Source organism: Sarcophilus harrisii, chromosome 1 (assembly GCF_902635505.1).
Source record: "Sarcophilus harrisii chromosome 1, mSarHar1.11, whole genome shotgun sequence".
NCBI lineage: Eukaryota > Metazoa > Chordata > Mammalia > Dasyuromorphia > Dasyuridae > Sarcophilus > Sarcophilus harrisii.
This window is the reverse complement of record NC_045426.1, coordinates 507,492,012-507,511,210: the sequence shown is the minus strand read 5'-3', so window position 1 is coordinate 507,511,210 and position 19,199 is coordinate 507,492,012. Positions and strand designations below refer to the sequence as shown.

The following is a 19,199-nucleotide window of genomic DNA, read 5'->3' as shown; positions in this document are numbered from 1 at the left end:
GAAACAAATTTTAAAAAATTGAGGGACTTAACCATGGTTAGAAAGCTAACAAGTACTGGAACCATAACTTTGAAACAACTTTTCTGGCTGAATTTGATGTTCTTTTCATTACAATAGGCTGCTTGTGTAGGCAAGTGTTAAATATAATAATGATCCCATAACAATTATATAAGGAGGTTCAATCATTCAATAAGAATTTAAGAGCATTTTTTGGGGGTCAATATTGTGCTCAATACTAAGCCCCAAAAAATGCTCTTAAATTCTTATTACTTATTACTGTGCTCAGTATCTCCCATGGGGAATGCAGAAGAATACACATACGTCTGTGTGTTTATGTGTGTGTGTGTGTGTGTGTGTGTGTATGTGTACAAATACATATATGTCTATATGCATGTGTGTATGAGTGTATGTGTATTTTATTCCCTTAAAGAATTCACTTGCAATCTATGAGAAAGAAGCATACACACAAGAAACAAGTAAGAGCAATGTGAGTGAAAAACTGAGGATCCAGCAGTAAAGAAACTGCAAAAGAGAACCTCTCTCAGTCATCATCATGGAGATATATGTTCATTATTATGAAAGATAGATACTGATCATAATACTAGGTTTGGTAAAAAAGTTTAAATAAAATAGGCATTTCAAGTATTTGTTAAATTAATTTAAATGCACATAGCATGTTTATAGGGAAAAGTAATCATGCCTTTCTAGATTTATGTGTGAAGAAAGCTGTACATCACATAAAAAATATATGCACACATCTCCAACCACAGGTCAAGTTGCTTATTAGCATTTTCTAAGTTTTTCTAATTTTCTAATTTCTAATTTTCTAATAAGATGGGCTATCCTTTTCATGTCTAAGCAGATAAAAGAGAAAAAATGAACTACTGGTTGATTAAAATCACTGCCTGTTCCCTAAGTAGCACCAATGTGATTGAAATAGGACTGTAATTGTTTCCTAACTGTGGTAAAAGAAACAAAAATCAAACTTAGGCTTGTGATCTACACTGGAAAAAAAATACGCAACTCCAGAGTACTAATGCTCTGGAATTAGTTTTTGACTGGTAATTCTTTGTATTTTCATTTATGTAAGGAAACAAAGGATAACCCTATTTTTCAACTTGGGAGCAAATGAAATGAAAAAAAAGTTTACTTAATTTCTCAGACATATGTTAGAAAAGTACTACCTGGCACCAATCTATACTAGTGGGGAGAATCTTGATGACTTAATTTCTTCTTTTTTTAGAAACAGTGGAGTTTTGATGGAAAGAGCATCCAATTTAAAGTTAAGCAATCTGAATTTGAATTTTGGCTGATACTTACCTAGCTGTATATGACTTTTGGCATAGCACATAAGCTCTTGGAACTTCAGTTTCATAATTTTTTTTTTCATGAGAGCCAAGATCCTGCCATTTTATATTTCTGACAAATTTCTCAGGAGCTTCATAGAAGGGACTGAATCAGGGTCATTGAATGTACCACTATCTTCTTTTGGCAACAATTCTCCGTAGACCATGATATTAAAACTAAAGCTCATAATCATGACATTTGCAGGATGTCTAAAATTTACAATGTTTACCACAACAACCCCAGAAATCATATATTAGTATCTTTCCAAATCACAATATTATTGTGCTTATTCGGGGACTAGACAGCTCCAACTCTTAGGTTTATTATGTGCTTTCTACAAATCAAAGCCCAAACCTGGCATCTGTTCATTATCATCAAGTTACTCTTTACATAGCTGTTGTTTTTATTTTAATATACCACTATAGGTAGATATGTATTTGTAGCCTTTACCACATGTAGGAAGACGTAAGAAAAGCACAAAATGATTATTTTGCTAAATAATTTACTCTGTTTTTCTGCCACAAGTGCACTATCAATCATCCATAAACTAATATCAAGAGCTTTAATATCCTTGTCTATGAAGATATATATATTGTCAAGGAGAACTTATAATAGTGGGTGCAATGGCTCATTAATTTTTTAATCTCTTCTATGAAATTCCTGAGAATTTTGAGGAAAGTATCAAATGTAGAGTCTCAGATTTTATCTGAGAATATTGGATACGAAAGTTCCCAGAAGCGATGTGATTTGCCAATTTGCTAACTTAAATTCCTTTCCCTTAGTCTCTAAATTTTTTGTTTCCTACCAATGGGTAGGATATATCTATAAGAAATTATACAACCTCACAAACAAAATGGGAATCATATACTTTTAAAAACAAACACAGTCAATTGACATAAAGAGGAAAAAAAAGTAATGTAATTTCAACAACTACATTAAAAAAATAAGCCTGCCAAGTTAATTTTCTATCTTTTATTTTCAATATGCATACATCTTTGCAATGGGATTATGTAAAAAGGCCAACACTATTAGTGGGCTCCAAGAGATGACTGGAGCTATTAAAAAAAGGTAAAAAAAATAAGATCATAGATTTAAAACTGGAAAGAACCTCAGAACCATTTAGGTCAACCCCCTTCACTTTCCTGATAAGAAAATCAAGATTGACTTAGTGAAATGATTTGCACAAGGTCACAGACTGGTGCATCAGAAGTAAAACTGGAATGTAGATCTGGGAGCCAGTGTTCTTCCCTCTGTTTCTAATGGTGGGGAAGTGATTGCCATTTCCCCCAAATTCAATACTTTTACCTTACATATCCATGACTTAATACTACTTAAAACCTTGTTCTGAGCAACCATCTATCACTATGAGGACTGCTATATTCCATATTTCTCTTTGTTGACATGTTGCCTTGAAATTCTTCTGTAATTCTTTGGATCATACATTTAGAGCAATTTATTTTATAGATGATACCGAGGGTAAATTTCACATGTATATTTTATTTTCTCAATTGGGCTTTAAAATACTTGAGATCAGAAATTATGTCTTAATCTAACCCTATCATTCCCATAGCCCAGAACCTATTCTTTAATGATTTGTTGGATGAACATATGTTTTTTGATTTTTTTGGGTATGTTTTCCAGTTTGATGTTACTTGAGAACACAAAGCCTTGAAAACTCTGAAATGAGATTTACAACATCTTTGTAAGGTGTAAATATCATTTAACAGAAAATCATAATGATTATCACTTTTCCTTCTTTCTCTTTGTTTCTTTTTCTTTCTTTTCTCTCTATCCCTTTCTCCCTTCTTTAGTAACATGACCAGGGCATGAGAGAGGAGGGGCAATGCACACTTTTGGGTCAGGGATGAGTCCATTTTTAATCCCCACCAGCATGTAAGAGAATTCATTTATTCTGGAAAATGAGGTGATAGAAATACCTTAATTATTTGTAAATAACTTCCCTTAGTAGTACTTTAGTGCTTCATCAAGGGTCCTGAAAGCGATCCTGGATCTTAAAAGGCTTTGCCAGTAGAACATAAACTCTGGCATGGCCTATCAGTATGGGGTCCAGGGGCAGATTATGTGTTTGTTTTTATAACAATTTATTATGTAGGATTATCTATACTGGAGCATAAAATGATGGAATGAAATAGCCTTGAAATATTGAAGTACATTTCCTTCTAACTCAGCAAAAGTTCAAGATAAAGCCCATGAAAGGAAAGGTCCTGGGAGGTTACACAGAGGTAGGGAGTAGGGCTGGGGATAAGAGTGTATAAGAGGAGAGAAGAGAAATAGGTTCTAAGAGAAAATCAACCAGAAGACTTTGTTTTTCACTTCATGAGAGTGAAGAAAGATACTGCTAGAGATGCTGCACAAATCTCTACCTACAACATGACCCATCCAGTTCTAGTTCAGTTTCCTATTTCTGCATGTCTTTAGAGAGTCATAGTTCTGGTTGCGTTGAAGCAATTTTGGGCATTTGCCGATTGGTCTCGTTGGCCAAAACCCATTCATTGACAGTTACCTATAGACATAATGGAATTAATTTTTTTTAAAGGACACTTTTGAGCATGAACAAGCTGACTTATACAGTGGTTTCTGGCTTATCAGTACTTTTGAATATAGTACTTTGTGTATCTAAAACAAAGAGCAATGATACCAAATAAGAGGATACCTAAGAATGCAACTTGTGAAATGTGTTGGAGTCACTCAATGATAGTACCATGGGGGACAAAACATTTAGAATTTTAAAAATTACTCACTAAAAATTCATCCCGGATAAAGAACTTGGCCCTTGTAACTTTGGGATCTTCACCTGCATCAGGTGTTGCTGTGGAATTAAACACAGAATTGTACTCAGATAAAGTTAAATATAAACCACCATTTTTATATAAAAGCTAAACTAAACCCAATGCATGGTACTGTGCAGTATAAAAAACTATAATAGACACAAGAACTCAACTACTTCATGTTTTAAGGTACAAAAGATCTTCCTCATAGCAATATGTGTAGTTAGGTATACAATATTTTCTTCATTTCACAGAGGAGGAAACTGAGGTTGAGGAAGATTGTATTATTGACTAGGGAAACAGCTGTTAAGTTTTGGTGGTGGGAATTTTTTTTTAGTTTAATTTTTTTTCCAATTAGCAGTTGTCTGTCTTCTCACTTTCCCACCTATCTCTCACATTGAGAAAGAAAAACAAAACTCATGTTACAAATATATAGTCAAGAAAAAAGTATTCCAGATTGGTCATGCAAATAAAAAAAAAGAAAGATCTTTGCACTCACGCTCTTTCACCTTTTTGGTAATAGGTGAGTAATACGTTTCATCATTAGTCTTCTGAAGAGGTTGACAATTATACTGATCAGTTTCTAAGTCTTTCAAAGTTGTTTTGCCTTCACAGTATTTTTGTGATTGGATAAATGTGATTCATTTCATTCTGCATCAGTTTATACAAGTCTTGCTAGGGTTTCTCTGGAAGTTTTATAATTTCTTACAGAGCAATAGGATTCCGTTATATTTGTGTTTCATAAATTGTTATGCTATTTTCCAACTGATAGGCATCCCCTCGGATTCCAAATCTTTGGCACTTTAAAAAGAGCTACATTTTTGTATATTCTTAGAGTTTGTTTTGCTAAATATATCCTTCCTTTTATTTGCTTTCCCTCTAATTTCCTTTTTCTTCCCCTTTTTCTCCTATTTCCCAGTGAGTAAAATATATTTTAGTGCCCAACTCTGTTTAAACATATGTGTCTTTATGTATGTATTCTTCCCTCCTTTGACCAGTTCAGAAGAGAATGAGGTTCAAGAGTCAGATGCTCCTCCCCTTTCTCTTTGTTTTTATTGACTAATATTTGCCTACAATGTTACTGAGTTATATGGGATAATTTTTTTCCAACCTTTTTCTCCCTGCCAACCCACAGTGTATTTTCTTCCATTCAATTTCCATTCTTTTAAGATTTTCAAGACATAATAGAAACATTCCCAGATCCTTTATCTGAATAGAGTGTTAGGCCTGGGGTAAGGAAGACTTGAATTCAAACATAGCTCCAAACATATACTAGCTGTGTGACCTTGGGCAAGCCACTATACCTGTTTGCCTCAGGATACTCAGTTGTAATATTGGAATCATAATAATGCTTACTTCTCAGAAGTGTTATAACAATCAAATGAAATAAATGTAAAGTACTTAGCACAATGCTTGGCACCTAATATGCTTCCTTCCTGCTTTCCTCTCTCTCTCCCTTTCTTCCTTTCCCCGTTCCCCTGTGATGATGTTAATGTTCAGAAGTGGATAGCTGAATCAGATTCACATATAAGAATATAAACAATCTGTCCTTTAGTCCTATTTTCTCTTAATTCCTGGTTTTGGATCTCAAAAGTTTCTGCATGGCTCTTGTCTTTTCATCAGTAATGCCTGGAAATCTTCTATTTGATTAAATATCAATTTCTCCCTCCCTACAACCCCTCACCATGTTCCACCCCCTGTGTAATTATGCTCAGTCTTACTGGGCAGACTATTTTGGGGTGTAAACCTGTATCCTTTTATGAAATATCTGTGCACTTGTGAAGGGCAGATCTGAGCTACTTCTGTTGTATTTAATCTGGACTCTCAGGAACACACAGGCTGGCAGTGTGAGCTGTTAGTGCTCCCAAAGTAAGTCTTATTCAAGGGAAAGTCTGATTAGTCTTCCCTGTTCTAAACTCTACACTAACACGGCTTAGGGTCTGAGCAAAAGCAAACTGCTGCTGAACTCATTCACTATCAGTCAGTGGGGAAGCTTAGCTGGCTTATGGGGACAGAATTATAAGCTTTCCTTTGGTCTGGGATTCCTGCCCTAGTTATTCCCTTCTAAGCTTCAGTGAAACTGAAAATGAGAGAGAGAGTGTGTGTGTGTGTTGTGAAGATCGTGTATTTTTAAATCGACAGGAGTCAGGAATTCAGGTTAGGGGAAAATCGTCAGTCTTTATTCTCAGTGAAGAAAGATAGGAGGTGGAAGAGAATCGGCGATAGCAATGTGTGCAGCTGAGTCAAGAAGCTAGCTCGACCAGCAGCCACACAACCAGCAGCTCGGAGTCTCGAACCCAGGCCCAATCTCCCCCAGCTTCTCTTCCTCTCTCTCTCTCTGCCTCCACCCACCAAAATCGTAATTTCCTATACAATACATCAGGAACCCAGGCCCAATCTCCCCCAGCTTCTCTTCCTCTCTCTCTCTCTGCCTCCACCCACCAAAATCGTAATTTCCTATACAATACATCAGGACTTGCATGGAGAGTGGGCAGGGACCATTCTTTATCCAATCATGTATATTAATAGAGTATAGCCCAATTACTATTTAGCCTCACGTACTTGGGACCTCAGTGCATCAACTCAAATCTCAGCCCATTACAGTGTATGTGTGTGTGTGTGGGGTGTATATGTATTTCACTGCTGCTGCTTATTTCTGAACTTTCTCCTCCCTAGAACACAACCCAATGCTTAAAGTAGCTCCCACTACTGCTGGGCAGAGGTCCCCTCTTCAGCCTGTCCTGCTTCTGTGACCTAGAACTGGGCAGTGAAAAAAGAACTGTCAAGTTGCAGCTATTCCCACACTTTGCATGAGAGCACATCGTGGCCTGCAACTTTCTGCTATGGTTTACAGCTCCTCTCTGTGCTGGAGTGCTGGGTCCACTTCTGGCCAGACTGTCACCAGTGTCTATAGATCTATCTACCTAACTGGGCTGAAAAATGACTCATGAATTTTTTTCTAGGATTTCCCAACAGGATCCAATCTGGTATATTTGCTAGCTTTATTTGGGGGGCTGGAGGGAGCTGGCTGTGTTGTTACTTGTTTGCTCACCATACTGGCTCTACCTCCAATCAATTCTCTTAATGCAGCCAACTCTTATCTCCATCATGGGACTGCTGAGGACTTTGTCTCCCAAATCACCCAAGTCCTTCAGTGCTGAAATACATTAGTCCAACTAGAAGCAGCTAGGGAGAAGGGTTTGTTTTGGGGGGATGGGGTAGGTGGTATGCCACTGAGTTCAACCCCATTTCACAGAGGAGGAAGTTGAAGCTGAGAGATATAAAATGATATTATTCAAGGCCCCATGGACAGTAAAGACCAGAATATGGTCTGGTTTTCTGATTCTAATTCTTTTAATTTTATAACATTGCCAGTCAAGGTCACAAAACTGATAGCAAGCATTCTTTCCAGCTCTATATCTATGCACCTTTTCTCTGTTCTTATTCTTCATTGATAAAGAAAAAGAAAAAGAAAACTCAATAGTAACTTCTTCAGGAGTTCCCTTTTCATAAATCTTTAGTGGAATTGGAAAAAATAGAAAGATCTGTATGGCATTAGAATGAACTCAATATCGATTGGTTACTTGCTGTGTGATTATGAGCAAGTTATTTATCATTTCTGAGCCTGAATTTCTTCAACTGTAAAAAGGAGTTAATAATAATAATTGTACTATCATAGACTTGCTATAGGGGAAATACTTTATAAACAATAGAGAGCTGTATGTGAATTGCTAATAATCTTGGGTCCCACATTTCTTCTATAAATGTATTTTTCCTCTAATAAATTTCCTAATATATCATTCTGAATGATCCCAAGAAATGTTATATAGATCAACATTCTAAACTATTAACAATTAATTCTGTGATTCAGAAGTACTGTTAATGATATTAGAATGGCAAAATTGAAGGTACAGAAGGCACTAAGTTACTTCAAAGCAGAAATAGCAGCAAACAACAGATCATATCTGAATATTATGAACTGCCATTTTTCTTTTGTGGTACTCTTAAGTATTCCCAAAGCAAAAAAAAAAAAAAATAAAAAAAAAAAAATATATATATATATATATATATATATATATATATATATTATAGGAAATAATTATGAACACAAACCTTAAAAGAGGGAGGTAACTTTCCAAACTACAGACTTAAGAAGCATAATTCAATTATACTCTAATTGGTAGCCTTTAGTTATTTTTTGCATGAAAACAAGTGAAGTAGAGTAGAGGGGAAAATTATTTGTACTTTTCAGAACTGTGTATCTGTTCCTAAATCCTGGAAAGACTCATAATGAAATCTTACCATCTTCAGGAACAGTGTAGTTCGCATACTCAGGGAAATAATCTTCAATTTTGGATTTCCCTGCTAAGACTTTTTCTGCCAACATATCCTGTTTGTTCAAGAACAAAATGATAGAAATGGTTCGCAACCACCTGGAAAAGAGATACAAGAAAAAATTTGTTTGTGATCTTTCTGAATTTTTCATAGACTTTTAAATGCCAAAAGCACTTTTTATTAAATGAATTCCAAATGTGCAAATTCTTACACCCATCCACCCCCACTTCAACCCAATCACCTGTTCAGTCAGGAAGACATTAACAAAAATTTAAGGAAGATATATCTTGACAACATGTCATTTTCATATTCCTAGCTAATTCTTGCCCATGCTGATGGAATATGGGAAGGGAGGAAGATGTGATATAAGTTGATTTGTGTGAAAGCTAAAACTTAAAATTTACTCATGATATGAAAACAATTAGATTGCTTTTGTGGATCAATTAAGATTTAGAAAAATCAGGAAAGTCAAACTCTGGAATTCAAAGAGTTAATCAAATGTATGAATCATTAGCTAGTCACAAAGCTTAATTCATGACTTGCTCAGCTCCTCCTCTTCCTCCCCCATATATTTCTTCTGCACCTCCACAGAGATCCTGTCATTAAACAGGTCTAGTTCAAATCAATCTATTTAGTGTGCAAAAACTGGCTGGTTCTGTTACAGTAAACTTTATTTCTCAATACCAAATTTTCCTTTAAGATTCAGATTAGATCCTATGTTATCCATGAAGCCTTCCTTAGTTTTTTATATGTTAATGTTCTTTCCCTTCTCAAATTACCTTGTATTATATATGTGTACATGTTTTATCCCCACAGAGGAATATAAGGTCCTAAGGATTCATGGACAGGAGAGTTTTGCTGTTGTCTTTATAGCCAAACACTTAATAAAAATGTCTTTAATTCAATATACACAATAAAGGTATATATAAGGTATAATTTTTATATAACATTTTCTATATGTATACTTGAATAGTCTCATTGAATACAAAAGAAAACAAAGGAACTGCTAACTACTTTCACTATTTTAAGGATCTAATATTTTCTCTTGATGTACCCTTTCCTCTTTATAAACTTATGGTAAAAAGAAAAAATTGAAAAGAATAAAAATATCCCCAGATAAGGATACACTACAAAATGTGATAAATGCTATACGAAAGATATATGGAAAAATCAAGGGAACAAAAGAAAGGAAAGGTATCCGTATATCAGATTCATCTGAAACTTTTTTAAAAATAGCTTTTTATTAACCAAACATATGCATGGGTAAATTTTCAATACTGACCCTTGCGAAAACTTCCGTTCCAACTTTTCCCCGCCTTCCCTCCACCTCCCACCAGATGGCAGGTAATCCCATACATGTTAAATATGTTAAAGTATATGTTAAATACATGTATACATATTTATACAGTTATCTTGCTGCACAAGAAAAATTGGATTTAGAAAGAAGGTAAAAATAACCTGAGAAGAAAAACAAAATGCAAACAATAACAGAAGGAGTGGAAATGCTATGTTGTGGTCCACACTCATTTCCCAGTGTTCTTTTGCTGGGTGTAGCTTTCTGTTTATTACTGATCAATTTCACCTGAAACTTTGTACATATTGAGTACTAACCATGAAAAATTTGTGCATTTCCAAGGCTTGAAATGAAACTTTTCTTCATATCCTTACTTCTGACTTTTTTTTTTTTAAACCAGGTACAGTATATCTAGGTTAGGCAGGTACAGACATTTTTACAGACTTTGCTCCTCTGTCCACCCAAAAATTAAATTAATATGTACCAACAAAGTTTTAAATAGCATTTATAATAAGCTGTGCTAGTGAGCACTATAGTAAAGCTGATTTTATTCTTTTTTTTTACCTATTATTCCAGATGCTTTTGAAAAGATCCAGAGATTCTCGTAGCCTGTTAGTATTATTGTCTTCCCTGATCACCATGTTGTAGCTACTGCAGGCTGCGACATAGATTATAGCAGTGACATCTTTGTGAGAGAAAAGAGAAAAGGAGAAGCACTTCAGTGAAAGAATGGGTCTTTGTTGTAGGATACAAGGCATACCATAAATATTTCAAGTGAATTTTGCACTCTATCTAGGTAAGCTATCAAATCTGGATAAGCAACACTACCAGCTAGAGAAACAACTGTGTTTATAGTTACAAAAACATTTTACATATTTTGCATTATTTTATAAAATGTGTAAGGTAGATAGGTAGAATAGATAAAAGTTTAAAGAGATTTTTGACTTGTTCAGTATCACAGAGCTAGTTAGTGGTATGGATAGAATTTGAAATCATATTTACTGACTCCAAATGCAATGTTTCTCTCATACTACAGTTTCTTTTAATGATATTAGTAGGATTGGATTGCTTTAATGTAATTGATAAGGAATTTGGTCATGTTAGTAGTGTACGTAAGAATTTGGGATTTTTAATTCACTTATGTACCAGAAACATATGAAACATAGAGGTACACAGAAAGCAAGTAATAATGCAAATATTAAAAAGTGAGACTATATAAGACAACAATGTACAAAAGTAGTAGGAAAAAATCTGAGAACTACATGTAATGTTTTAAAGCAAACATATTAAAAATTACCATTAAAGCATTGGATCCATTTTCTTCTTTCATCCCTCTGACCACCCACATCAAACATACTGTTGAAGAGCAAAAAGATGTTATCTTAAATTGGCAAATTTGGTTCACTATTGTAAAGAAATGTTTTTTCCCTCTAATTTCTTGTTCCCAAGTCCTGCCATTCCTTCCTTCAAAACATTTCCGGAATGTCCCACCTCCCTTTCACCAACTCCACTGTCAGTACTCTAGTCTATAGTCTCGTCACTTTGTATCTAGCTCACTAGCACAGATATAGTTGATCTGCTTATCTTTAGTCTCTGGCTTGCTCTTTCTCTCTCCCTCTCCACTTCCTCTTTCCTTTCTATCAAGTCAACATTTTAAAAATAGTGCTGCCTTTTTTTGGATGCTACTTTAAGATATGATAATAGATTAGAGCTGAAAGAGACCTTAGAGCTCATCTCTAGTCCAACTTCTTAATTTTATAAATAAGAGAACTAAGGCACAGAGAGATTAAGTGACAAAGACAGAATTTGAACTCAGGTCCTCTGACTCCAAGCCCAGTGTTCCTTCTCTTGTGCCATATTGCTTCTCTGTTCAAGTATCAGCATAAACTTCCAATACTTAACTACATCAAATCCAAACTTTTCTACTTCATTTTTGAAGTTCTTTATTAGTTGTTCCTATTTTTAACCATTCCCTGGTCCTCATTTTATAGTCACTGAGAGTGATCTCAGTTTCCCACACTCTAGCTAAGATCATTTGTTATTCCATACTTTTTAGTAATGCTATTCCTATCTTTTGGAATCCTTTTTTTCTTTTTATTATCTTATCCATATTTTCAAGGTCCAGCCAAATTTTTCCTCCTCCATGAAGTTTTCTTTGACTACTCTACTTATACCGATTTCCCCTCCTTTGATGAGCTTGTATTACACTTACATTCAAAAGTCTGCAGATTATCCTTTAAAATAAATATTTTGTTGATTTGAGGAGGTAGGAGGGCATGGAGAAAAAAGGAATTTATAGCAGACTAGAAACCCCCCCCTTTTTTTTTTTGCATGGCAATTGGGTTAAGTGACTTGTCCAGGATCATACAGCTAGAAAGTGTTAAATATCTGAGGCTGCATTTGAACTCAGTTCCTCCGGACTCCAGGACTGGTGTTCTATTCATGGTGCCATCTAGCTGTCCCTAGACTAAAATTTTAAGGCATTTCTTTCTTTATATGATAATCTGTTCTATATAGATAATCACCAGTTCAAATGGAAAGTCCCTTGAGAAGCCATCAGAGAGACCTTCAGTGAAAAAGATTTACAAAGAAAAAGACAAAAAGATAGTCCCTGCTCTCAAGAAACATATTTAAAGGGAAATGACTAGATAAATCCAAGATTATAGCTGTAAGGTAATTTCAGAAGGGGAAGTAAAAGCCAATGGAGACCAGAAAAGGCTTCTTGTGAAAGGTGAAATTGAGTTTCAAAGAAGCCAGAGAAACTAAGAAGCGAAAGGGTGAGGAAAGAGCATTCTAGAGATTGAGAGACAGCTAGGGCAAAAACCCGAAGATAGAAGATAGACTATTGTTTAGGGGGAACAACAAGTAAATCAATGAAGATGAATAGGTAAGGATGTGGAAAGGAGTGAAATATAAGAAGACAATCACCAGATTGTGAAAAGCTTGAAATTCCAAAGAAAGGACTTTATTACATTTTATCCTGAATGAAGTGTGAAGAGTGTCATTTGAATTTTCTGAGTAGGGGGAAGGAAGGGAAACATGATTATAACTATATATCAGGATAATCATTTTGGTAGCTGAATAGTACATGAATTCAAGTGAGGAGATCTTTGAGTCAGAGAGACCAATGAGGAGAGTATTGAAATAACCTAGAAGAGAGTTGATGAAGGCTTCAACTAAGTTAGTGGCTATGTGATGGAAGGAAGGGGACCTACAAGAAAATGTGAAGATAGAAATGATAAGATATGGCAATGAACTGGATAAGTGGGGTGAGTAAAAGTGAGGATATGAAGATTGCATTGAGGTTTAGAACCTGAGTGACTATGAGGATGATAATGCTTTGACAATAAGATAGAAACTTCAAAAAAGGGAAAGTTTTTTGGTGGTGGGGGTTGAGGGGAAAGATAACAAGAGGAAAGTTTCTATTGGGGGGAAGATAATTTCTGATTTGATTGTGTTGACCTCTGAGAATCATCTACATAAATATTCTAATTTAACCCACAGGACCCAATGAAATCACCAAATGTGATAGTAAAGAGGGAATGAAAGAAAAAAAATGTAGAACAGAATTTTAGTGAATATACACGGGACATACATAAACAAATTAACTAGAGAATGATACAAGATAGAATATGACCAAGTGATATATTCTGAGAGGCAGACTCAAAGTTCTAAATGAAGCTAAAAGATTACTGTGAGGTAAGAGTTGTTTAGGGAATGTGTCTTGGAGGAAGTGGGATGTCAGGTGAGCCTCAAAGGATGGCTAGGACTTTCACTAATGGAGGACAGCATAAACAAAAGTCCCTATAATAACTAAAGTAATTTCTGGCATTTAAAATTAATCACACCATTAAAAAGAGGTTGAAAATATATGACAGAAATTTTTTTTTAAACAAGCTGATCCCAGTACTAGTTTATCATTAGAAGTAATATACTTACTGAAAATTTACTTTATCTACTTGAAATCGTGTTTCAAAAATTCCTGATGTCAAAACTCTGCATCTGAGTAGATCCTAGAAATATGAAAACATAAGTAAACCATATGACATGATTTTTGCTGTCAAAATTAATACCATAAATGTAATTATAATGATGACTTTATTTCAATTTCCTTTCATTAAAAAAAAATCTGAAAGTTTGGTCTTTTAGGAGAACATCCTATGGGGTATTATGTCCCCAGTGGATGCCTAAATTAATGAGTTTTCTTCACAGAAAAGCTCCTTTCCTCTCATATAAAAGCTTTAGTTTTGTTAGCACAAGTGGAAAGAGGCTCCACCTTAAGCTTTAGGAAAAATTAGAGCATAAACCATAAGAAGCTCAATTCCACATCTGTAGATGATATAGAATCCTGGAGCAGATGGTGATTGATTATTGTCTTGTGGCCTGGCTTTCTTCACACTTCTATTCTACTTGAATAAAAAGCTAGTATGGTCAAATAACAGTCACTTTAAATTAAAGAATCAATCATCAATGAGAAAACCATATCATTTTACATAGTTGACCTATTAAATATATTATTATCACCATACTATTGTCATACTATCATTTTCTTCTCCCTAGAAACTGGGTTTTCTATCTAATCTATTATGGTGCTATTGAAACATTCAACACTTTAATAAGAGCATTATCTTATTTATTTAGATGTGCATGTGTATGTGTGTATATATATATGTATGCCATGATCTGGGGCAGCTTTTGGGCTTAGGGTTAAGGAATTAGGAAATATTAACAAATAATTAAGAAATAATAACAAAAATAGTAATAATGAAACTTATATTTGGATACATTTTCTCATTTTTCATTCCAGAGTATTTTATATACACTATTCATTTGATCTAACTAGCTTTTCAATCCTTCCTAGATATCTGAGCTCAGCTGAAGAATGTCAGAGGATGTTGGATGAATTCTAGATGTTTCAATTCACATAAGACAGATATTGGGAAGTACAGACTGACTTTCTTGGAAAGAGATAGGGAAAGACTTTTCTGGGTGATAACTGGGACAAAAGTTGGTTGGATGTAGAGAGGAGATTTTTGAAGTGACTATGTACTACATTAATTTATCCTTGGTACATCCTGATACTGAATATAGTCCCAGAGGTTACCTTAGTCTATGAAGATGACTTATTTCAAGAATATAGGTCAGAGACTAGGAGATATTCACCTATCATTTCACAAAAACAGTAGTGGATCCTGATACTACTCAGGACCAGTGGAGAAACACTGAATTAACATTAGATGTTCTTCTTTATGGAAATCCTAAAGAAGTAGCTATTTAAAATACATTTAGGACCATGGCAAAAGACAATACACTCAAAAAATAAAGAAAATTTATATTGTTTGGTAAAATAAAGGTTTGTCTTTTCTGCTCACAACCATAATAGAAATGAGAGTTAACCAGTGATACCATTTCTATTTTTGCTGATGAAAATTATTTTGATTCTGGCAGTTTTATTGAATTGAGAAGAGGTTATTCTGTGTTTATGTTCCTTCTGCAGCACCATTTGGCTCCTCTCTTAGGGATGACATAATCAGTAGTTACACTTAGAAAATCGCCAATATTCATCTGTCTTAAAAGCTGTTTCCTTTTATTTCAGAAGGAGGGAGAAAAAACATTTTCTTTGATTTTTCTATTGACAGACACAGTTAACCATTTTGCATATTTCTCTGTAACTATATGATGATTATAATATTTAAAATAAATGCACAAATATACATACTAATTTTTCCCACAAATGAAAATAAAAATTTAATATCCAAATTGGATTATTAGGACAAACAGCAAATTCTGCATTAGAAATTTAGCAAGAGCATTATTATTTAGAAACTCTTTTGGTGAAATAATAAAGCACTATTTAGTATAAACATTTATAAAACCATCTGAAACTGTCTTATTTTTTATTTTAGGAAATTAATGAGTAAATTTATTTCTCAGAGAAACAAGTCAAGAAAAATCTGTAAAAGAAAGAAAGCTCTCACATAAAGAGATTAAATTCTCTCTCAGGGAAAAATTATTATGTTTCCTCATGTAATTTCTAAGGAAAGTCAAGAGAATCTTTGACTAAAAGAGAATGTTACATAATTTAGTTGGATGTCAGATTAGGAATTTTCAACCTGTTGCTTGGGAGTATTAGAGTGCTTGGTAACATAAGAAAATTCAACACTTGAATCATTTAAATGACATTTGGAATTGCTGAGAGAATAGTACCCAAGTAATATTAATTGCAGTGTCATTGGTATTTTTACTTTGATAAAAATCATGTTCTTTGCTTTATTAAAATACATTTTTTGGAGTGGAAAAATCAACATATATAATACAGAATTTAAAGACTGTTAGACTTTAAAAGTTGGGTTGCTTTGAGTATCCTTATCTTTAAAGAAATAGGAGATTGGTCTAGTTGATTTCTGATGTCCCTCCTAGCTCAGTGATTCTTTGATCTTGTTTTAGAAATTAAAAAAAATACTTAACAGTTTATGAGGTTGGCAGGTATGAAACAAAAATAAGAAGAAATGTCAGTTTTCAAAAAATACTTGTTTTTAGCACAAGAACAATTCTCAATTTTCTGCCTGGGAAATACTTGTGACAAATGCAATAAAACAATATTTACCATTTATGTACTGTTTTAACTTTTAAGATAGGTTCACTGATATTTTCTTATTTTATAACAATCCTGTAACATAGGCCAATTATTCTTACTCTCACTTTACATTTGAGAAAAATAAGATAACAGTCAATAACGCTATTCATATAGTGAATTAGAAGCCTAGATTTCCTGACTGGGAGTCCAGTATTCTATCCACAAGTCCATATTTCAGTGCCAGATAGAATTTTAATAATAGAATTTTAAATAAATTCTAAATATTGAATTTTAAATAAATTAAAGGGAAAAACCCTCACTTGTAAATATTTAAATAGTTTTGGCATGGTAGGTTCAAGAATCATTATAACTATTATCATCTCTAGTCTTTCTAAAGGTTTCTCTACAAAGTTGGAAGTTATCATGGTTTTGAAAACAGGTGATCACGGGTTCTCAACTTCACTTACCTGATCTGTGGGTGTGTAGTCAATCAAACTGACACTGTCAATTCTTTCTAGAAAGCTGAAATGAAAACCAACACACATTGAGAAAAAGGAATATCTTGTTAATTTTTCTTTAAGGTTATTGTATACATCAACCTATTGATTTAAAAAAAAATTACAATGGAAATAAAATCTAAGCGTCATCATTGTTATCTACAGGTTAGCTAAAAAAAACCTGGGGAAGTTGTGTCCATTTTAAAAATAAAATAAATATTAATGATATCAACACATTTATAAAGTACTTTAAAGTTTACAAAGGTATTTCACATATTATACCATTTGACACAAAAACCTTGTGATGGAGATGTTATTACTATACCCATTTTACAAATGAGGAAAGCTAGACCAGTTAAGTAATTCTCTGGGGTAACAGAACTAATCAGTCAATAAACTTAAGTGCCTACCATATGCTGAACACTGAGGGGATTCACAAAAAAGACCAAAAACAGTGTCCACTCTGAAGGAATTCACATTTTAATGGGGAAACAACATGCAAACAAGTATCTACAATAAACCACCTACAAGATGAAATGAAAATAACTAAGAGAAGGATTGCTTGCCTCTAGAATTAAGAGGAATCAGGAAACACTTCCTGTAAAAAGTGAAATTTTTGATGAGAATTGAAGCAAGAAAAATCAGATGATGATAATAAGGAATGAGGGAGAGCATTCTAGCCATGGAAGACTTGTTGGTGAAAATGAATAGAGTTGGCAGATGGAGAGTTTTATTCAAAGTACAGCAAGGAGAGTTAAGTTTAAGGAGACTTCAAAGGTAGAAAAGGGCCATGTTATGCATGCCAGGGATTTTTTATGGAACCTTTGACCCAAAGGGCTATTTGTATGGGATTATTGGTCAGCTTTTCAGACTTTCTGCTTCAGATACCAGTTGTGTGACTCTGGACAAGTCATTTAGTTTATCTCTGTTTCAATTTCTTTTGAAGTAAGAATAGTACCTATATCCTAAGAAAGATAAAAAGAATTAATATTTTTAAAGTGCTTTATAAACTCTAAAGTGCTACATAAATGTTATCTACTACTGCTACCTCCACAACCACTAATGATTACTACTGTTGCTGCTGTTGTTGCTACTGCTACTACTGCTACAGAACTTTAATGATGGAAGGAGATCCTGACTCTAATCCCTTCCTTTAATAGGTAAAAGAAACTAAATCCCATACATGTTAATTAACTTTAAGATAACAAAGCTGAATTAATGGCACAGCCAGGGCTAAAGTTCATCAACCTTAATTCCTAATGCAATTTTCTTTATACTATACCAGATAATTTTTAAATGCCAAGACATATAGGAAGATGATGAATAATAAAATATGGGAGGTAAATATAATAGATCATGACATTTTAAAAAGTCAATGTGACTTTGATAAATGTTAACCTATTACTCATACCTATAACAAAAATATTTGTTAGTGGCCTTTGTTTGCAATAATTTTCTTTAGTAAAAGAGTACACAGTCCAATAAGGACTTTATTTGTATGCTTTTCATTTTAAGGTAAAATACAATAAATAAATACTATAAGGCTTACAGGATTTAAAGTAGTAGGCATGGTTTCTATTCTCAAAACCTTATATTTCTATATTTAATAATCACTAATTAAACTCACTAAGGAAATGGAAAAGTGAACTAAACATGTATACTTTGGTGGTGCAAGTACAGAAAACATCCAGTAAAAACAAAGTAAAATGACTATAAAGGAAGTCAGGGGAATTATTCAGATTATGATAGGCTTAATACGGAATAATGAAAATATATATAGATGAAATCCTTTGTCATTTCAACAAGTAAATACTCTTACAAAGCATAAATTGACTAATACCTTAAGATATTTCTACCTCTAATTTTGATGGAAGCTGAGTTCAACAGGTCAATAAATTTTGGTGTGTACTACTTTTAAAAACAAACTAATTAACCTGTCCTCTACTCTGGACAGATTTATTTTTGTCCATTGCTGCTACTGAGATCATGCTCAAATGTATAATAAAAGTAAATGGTGATAATTCACAATAATATGCTTTCAAATTATATTTACATGGTTTGGCAACAACCAGTTATATGGGACAAGGACTATTCTCTGTTCAATATAAAACTTCATCCCATAAATATGAAATACTAAAACAAATACATGTAGGAATACTATATAACCACTCTCTCCAGAACCAAATGCAGTATCCCAAAACAAAACCTGGCAGAAATACTAAAAGAAATCATTCCCTGCATGCCAAAATTATAAAAAGGAAGCTAGAAATGCAATTTACTTTGCCAATAATTTTGATTCTCCCTGCTGTAGTTGAAGATATTTGTATTTGCATGAGAGTTTTCATTCACACCATTTAGTT

General features: G+C 33.8%; 1 protein-coding gene across 1 annotated transcript in view; it reads right to left on the bottom strand.

Moving 5' to 3' along the window:
- The window catches only part of GNAL (G protein subunit alpha L), a 247,863-nt gene that overhangs the window by 4,693 nt on the left and 223,971 nt on the right, over positions 1-19,199 (bottom strand). Inside the window, exons 6-11 of the mRNA XM_003760066.4 lie at positions 16,810-16,864; positions 13,705-13,778; positions 11,063-11,121; positions 10,330-10,450; positions 8,439-8,569; positions 4,110-4,177 (exon numbers count right to left, since the gene is read on the bottom strand). Of these exons, the coding sequence (XP_003760114.1) occupies positions 4,110-4,177; positions 8,439-8,569; positions 10,330-10,450; positions 11,063-11,121; positions 13,705-13,778; positions 16,810-16,864 (508 nt within the window). The remainder of the gene's footprint in view (positions 1-4,109; positions 4,178-8,438; positions 8,570-10,329; positions 10,451-11,062; positions 11,122-13,704; positions 13,779-16,809; positions 16,865-19,199) is intronic.